The sequence below is a fragment of the Bos javanicus genome, chromosome 1, assembly GCF_032452875.1.
Source record: "Bos javanicus breed banteng chromosome 1, ARS-OSU_banteng_1.0, whole genome shotgun sequence".
In the NCBI taxonomy this organism is placed as follows: Eukaryota; Metazoa; Chordata; class Mammalia; order Artiodactyla; family Bovidae; genus Bos; species Bos javanicus.
Window position 1 is genome coordinate 72,099,107 of NC_083868.1, and position 5,611 is coordinate 72,104,717.

General features: G+C 42.5%; 1 protein-coding gene across 1 annotated transcript; it reads left to right on the forward strand.

Annotated features, from left to right (window-relative positions):
* Positions 1 to 3,315: 3,315 nt before the first annotated feature.
* LOC133244669 (large ribosomal subunit protein uL6-like) lies at positions 3,316 to 3,960 on the forward strand. Its single transcript, XM_061412142.1, has one exon. It carries the CDS (start codon positions 3,354 to 3,356, stop codon positions 3,927 to 3,929), a length of 576 nt encoding a protein of 191 aa, XP_061268126.1. The 5' UTR covers positions 3,316 to 3,353; the 3' UTR covers positions 3,930 to 3,960.
* Positions 3,961 to 5,611: the final 1,651 nt, after the last annotated feature.

A 5,611-nucleotide genomic window follows, 5' to 3' on the forward strand; every position in this document is an offset into this window, starting at 1 on the left:
GGTCTCTGAAGCAGCTAATAGAGGCTCCAAGTATTGGCCATTACATTTAAAGAAGACCTAAAGGAAATAGGAGGCTAGTTAATGAGCTTCCTTGAGATCCCATCATATACCCAGAGCAAAAGAAAGAGAAGGGAATGAAGAGGAGAGATTAAGGCCTTCTCCTCAGAGTGGCCCTACACATTCCTGTTACAGTAAGGCCATTAAACTCCAGCCTTCTGGGGTTCAGCAAAGCTACAAGGGTCAAATGAGGGCACTTTCTAGGCCTTCTTGGGCCCCAATCAGGATTTGACCCTTATCCAAAGGGAGCAGATGATGTAGACCACCCCCTGTCACAGTACAGGATCTAGCATGTGTCCAGGAGAGGCAGACACACTCAGGTTAGGTAGAGAGAGCCACAGGGCCAAGCAATCAGACTTGTGGGCCATTCTTGAGCTAAACATGTGTAGCCCCAAACCAGGATTTTGTAGAGCCCCTCAGGGGAAAAAACACAATCCATACAGATCAGTTGAAAATGCCTGTTCTCTGACTCAATCAAAAAATGGGCCAAAGAACTAAACAGACATTTCTCCAAAGAAGCCATACAGATGGCTAACAAACACATGAAAAGATGCTCAACGTCACTCATTTTCAGAGAAATGCAAATCAAAACCACAATGAGGTACCATTTCACGCCAGTCAGAGTGGCTGTGATCCAAAAGTCTACAAGCAATAAATGCTGGAGAGGGTGTGGAGAAAAGGGAACCCTCTTACACTGCTGGTGGGAATGTAAACTAGTACAGCCACTATGGAGAACAATGTGGAGATTCCTTAAAAAACTGGAAATAGAATTGCCATATGACCCAGCAATCCCACTGCTGGGCATACACACGGAGGAAACCAGAATTGAAAGAGACACGTGTACCCCAGTGTTCATCACAGCACTGTTTATAATAGCCAGGACATGGAAGCAACCTAGATGTCCATCAACAGACGAATAGATATGAAAGCTGTGGTACATATACACATGGAGTAAACTCAGCCATTAAAAAGAATACATTTGAATCAGTTCTAATGAGGTGGATGAAATTGGAGCCTATTATACAGAGTGAAGTAAGCCAGAAAGAAAAACACCAATACAGTATACTAATGCATATATATGGAATTTAGAAAGATGGTAATGATAACCCTATATGCAAGACAGCAAAAGAGACACGGATGTATAGAGCAGTCTTTTGGACTCTGTGGGAAAAGGCGAGGGGGGTGGTGATCTGAGAGAATAGCATTGAAACATGTATATTATCATATGTGAAACAGATCGCCAGTCCAGGTTCAATGCATGAGACAGGTGCTCAGGGCTGGTGCACTGGGATGACCCAGAGGGATGGGATGGGGAGGGAGGTGGGAGGGGGGTTCAGGATGGGGAACACATGTACACCCATGGTGGATTCATGTCAATGTATGGCAAAAACCACTACAATATTGTAAAGTAATTAGCCTCCAACTAAAATAAATAAATTTTTATAAAAAAGAAAGAAAATGCCTGTTATCAAAGACTCTGAACTTAGAAGTAAGAGCTTGACAAACAGGAAGGGCCCTGAGCCTCATACGGCAGCAGATGATGAAAACAGCATGAAGGAGAAAGGAAAGATGCAGACACCCAGCAGAATTTGGTCCACACGAAGCAGGTGGACACACTGGACCCAACAGAGGTGATACTCTAGGCCTTAAAGTTCTTGGCAAGGAGAAAACAGAAGTTCACAGCGTACCCTCAGCTCCATCCAAGAGCATGTCTACATTTGGAAAGCCTTGGCCCTCTCCTTGAACTTGGTTTTCAAGGTTTCAGCGGTGAGTCATCTCATCCCCCATCAGCCCTGACATGTCTGAACCTGTAAGCACTTCCAGCACTGGAGCACACGTCATCTTCACACCATGGCTGACTAACTACAGCCTGTTCACAGTCTCCTCATTATCACAAAACAAGAACGTTACGTGCCTCAAAGCTGAGCTTTGGGTAACAGTGGGTTTGAAGAGCTGCAGGAGCAGCAGAGAGACAAGGCAGCAATGAACTAACCTTTTTACAGAGTCTTGCAATGCTCAGGAGCACAGGCCAAGCAACCCAGCATCCAGATAGGGCTTTCTCTGGCAGGATAGTATTGTTAATATCATTCATTACTGCTTCTGATTAAGTTCCCAGGCTCATTAAGATCGCTGAGCCTTTGAATGTTTCTCTTGGATCAGATTGGATTCCACTTTGCAGAGAATTGTCAGGGCTTTCTAGCACCCAGTGCAGGCCAGATAGCATCTCTTGGCTTGACTTCTTCCTAACGTTTCTCCCCTGTGCTTCTGTATGTGCACCACTGATGACGCAAATCCTCATTCTAGCCTGCTGGCTAGCAGACCCATTGCTGCCGGATGAACTAAGGGCTTCTAATCTAAACAATCTAATCTAATCTAAACAACATATAAAGTCCAAAACACTTAAGCTAAACTTGTTCAAAATTATGCAGGTATATGTTAACACTCCAATTAGTCACAGAATCACAGCTAAGCCAACTTTTTTTTTTTTTAAGCCAACTTTTAAAAAGCAGAGTGAAAAGTGCTCTTACCTTCTCTGACATCAAGACACGTAAAGCCATCATGATAAAAACAGTAATTAAAAATGTACAAATACGCCAACAAAACAGAATAGAGAGCTCAGACACAGACTCACATATAGGTCAGAATTTAATATAAGATGAAGGTGCTACCACAAACTGGGGAAAGGATAGATTGTTTAGTAAATGCCATTTGGGAAAGTGCCTTACTATATGGAGAAAAAGAAATATGAGTCTCTACTTAATGCCACATACAAAAGAGGGCTCTGGGTGGTATAAAGACATACGTGTAAAAAGTTAAAGAAAAGTAGTAGGAAAAAATTAGTAGGATTAAGTGCAGGAAAATATCTTTGTGATTCAGGAGGGCTCTTTTAAGATGAAATTTCAAAAGCATGCTGCTGCTGCTGCTGCTAAGTCGCTTCAGTCGTGTCCGACTCTGTGCGGACACAGAGTCCTCCATAGACGGCAGCCCACCAGGCTCCTCTGTCCCTGGGATTCTCCAGGCAAGAACACTGCAGTGGGTTGCCATTTCCTTCCCCAATGCATGAAAGTGAAGATGCTCAGTCGTGTCCAACTCTTCGCGACCCCATGGACTGCAGCCCACCAGGCTCCTCCGTCCATGGGATTTTCCAGGCAAGAGTACTGGAGTGGGGTGCCATTGCCTTCTCCTTCAAAAGCATAGCCATAGGCAAAATTTTATGGATTTGATTACATCACAATTAAGGATTTCTAATCAGCAAAAGATTCCATGAACAGCTCTTTGCCGCATCTACTGCGAGAATGAAGACCATTCTCAGCAACCAGACTGTCGACATCCCAGAAAATGTCGACATTAACTTGAAGGGACGGACAGTTATTGTGAAGGGCCCCAGAGGCACCCTGCGGAGGGACTTCAATCACATCAATGTAGAACTCAGTCTCCTTGGAAAGAAAAAGAGGCTCCGTGTTGACAACTGGTGGGGAAACAGAAAGGAACTGGCCACTGTTCGCACAATCTGTAGTCATGTACAGAACATGATCAAGGGTGTTACACTGGGTTTCCGTTACAAGATGAGGTCGGTGTATGCCCACTTCCCCATCAACGTTGTTATTCAGGAGAATGGTTCTCTTGCAGAAATCCGAAATTTTTTGGGTGAAACATATATACGCAGGGTTCGAAGGAGGCCAGGGGTTGCCTGTTCAGTATCTCAAGCCCAGAAAGATGAGTTGATTCTTGAAGGAAATGACATTGAACTTGTGTCAAATTCAGCTGCTTTGATTCAGCAAGCCACCACAGTTAAAAACAAGGATATCAGAAAATTTTTGGATGGTATCTATGTTTCTGAAAAAGGAACAGTTCAGCAGGCTGATGAATAAGATCTCAGTGATCCTGCTGCAGAAACAACAAGATAGCAGATGGTTCTATGGACTCAGTTGTGATGTTTTAATGAGACAATAAAAACTCTTGATTTGAAAAAAAAAAAAAGATTCCATGAACAAAGTTAAAACACTGATTTAAAAAAAAGAAGATACGTGTAACATCTAAAACCAATGGGGAATTGATACAAAGAACATGCAAAGATCTTGAACATTTATGACTGCAATAGAAAATGGGGAAAGGATATAAATAGACATTGTACAGAGGATGAAACTCAAAAGAATTAGCAAGTTGGTGTAGGTAAGTCTTCCTGGAATCAGAATCTGAGATGGAGAGTTTTGAGCAGGTTTGTTTGGAAGTGGTGAGGGAATGAAGTAAACAGCAGTGGGTGGAACCAAGAATCTGAACTGTGTCGCAGTTCAGATTAGACTGACCCCACAGGGGAATGTGGAAACTAGGGTCTCTCTTCAGAGAGGTCTTGGACTTAGCAAAGGGACCAGGCTTTATCTCTCTTCAATGACTAGTCATTGAATGGATGCCATCCTCAAGGAGAGTTCACAGCCCAAGATGAAGCAGCTTTCTCTGCCTGAGGATAATTGCTGGGGAGGGTTCACCTGTGAGCCATAAGCAGCCAGCACTTCCAGCAGCTGGGTTAACAAGGGCCTTGGTCTTAGGACAGGAATCTTAACAGTATACTATATATCCACAATGGCAGATATCAAGGAAGACTCAAAAGCATTAGTAATATGAAAAATGCAAATTAAAACATCAAAGAGCTATCACTGCATTCCTTAGCAAAATTTAGAAGGAAGTGTAGTGCCAAGTGTTGGCAGGGATATGGGGTGTGACAGCTCTTATGGACTGCTGGTGAGAAGATGAACATCAGAAAAATGCATCAGCAAACATTCTCGGGAATATTCTGGCATTATGAGTCAAATTCAGTGTTGCATACTAGCAATTCCTCCTCTAGTTATATATCCCAAGAAATTCTTACATAATTCCATAAGGATACTTGTGTTTTCTGCACGGTTATTTGTGGTGGGAGTTGGGGGCTACCTGACTTTTTACCACTGAGTTGAGAAATCAAATACAGAGAGTACATACCTGGGAATTCTATACGGTAAGATTGTAGCAAATGATCAGATATACACACAGAAGCATGGATGGATCTGGAGAACAATGAAAAGAATGGGGCAGGGGAAGAACAAAGAAAAGAGATATAATGAAGGAATATTAAGGTAAATTAAAAATATTGCAAACACAGGGAACTATACCCAATATCTTGTAATAAACTATAATGGAAGAGAATCTGAAAAAGAATATGTGTGTGTGTATGTGTGTGTAACTGAATCACTTTGCTGTACACCAGAAACTAACACAATATTGTAAATCAACTGTATTTAAAAAAAAAAAAAACTAAATACTGCAAGCAAATACTGTTTGTATGAAAGCAAACAAAAGGATACATACTAAATACATAAGAATCACCACGGGTGACAGAGGGGAATGGGATTGTGGGATGGGGAGTAAAAGGAACAAGGAAGTGAATTCTAGAGAGGGGTCTTCCCAGGACCAATGATCTAGGCTGGCTCCACAGCTCCATGAAACAAGAGTCAGATTAATTCAACTCTGTACACCTGCTTTTTAAAACAAGCGGCAGCAGCAACCACCACTTGAGCCC

Bases quoted from the DNA above. Each gene is read 5' to 3' on its own strand.
- LOC133244669 (XM_061412142.1), top strand. From the start codon at position 3,354: ATGAAGACCATTCTCAGCAACCAGACTGTCGACATCCCAGAAAATGTC.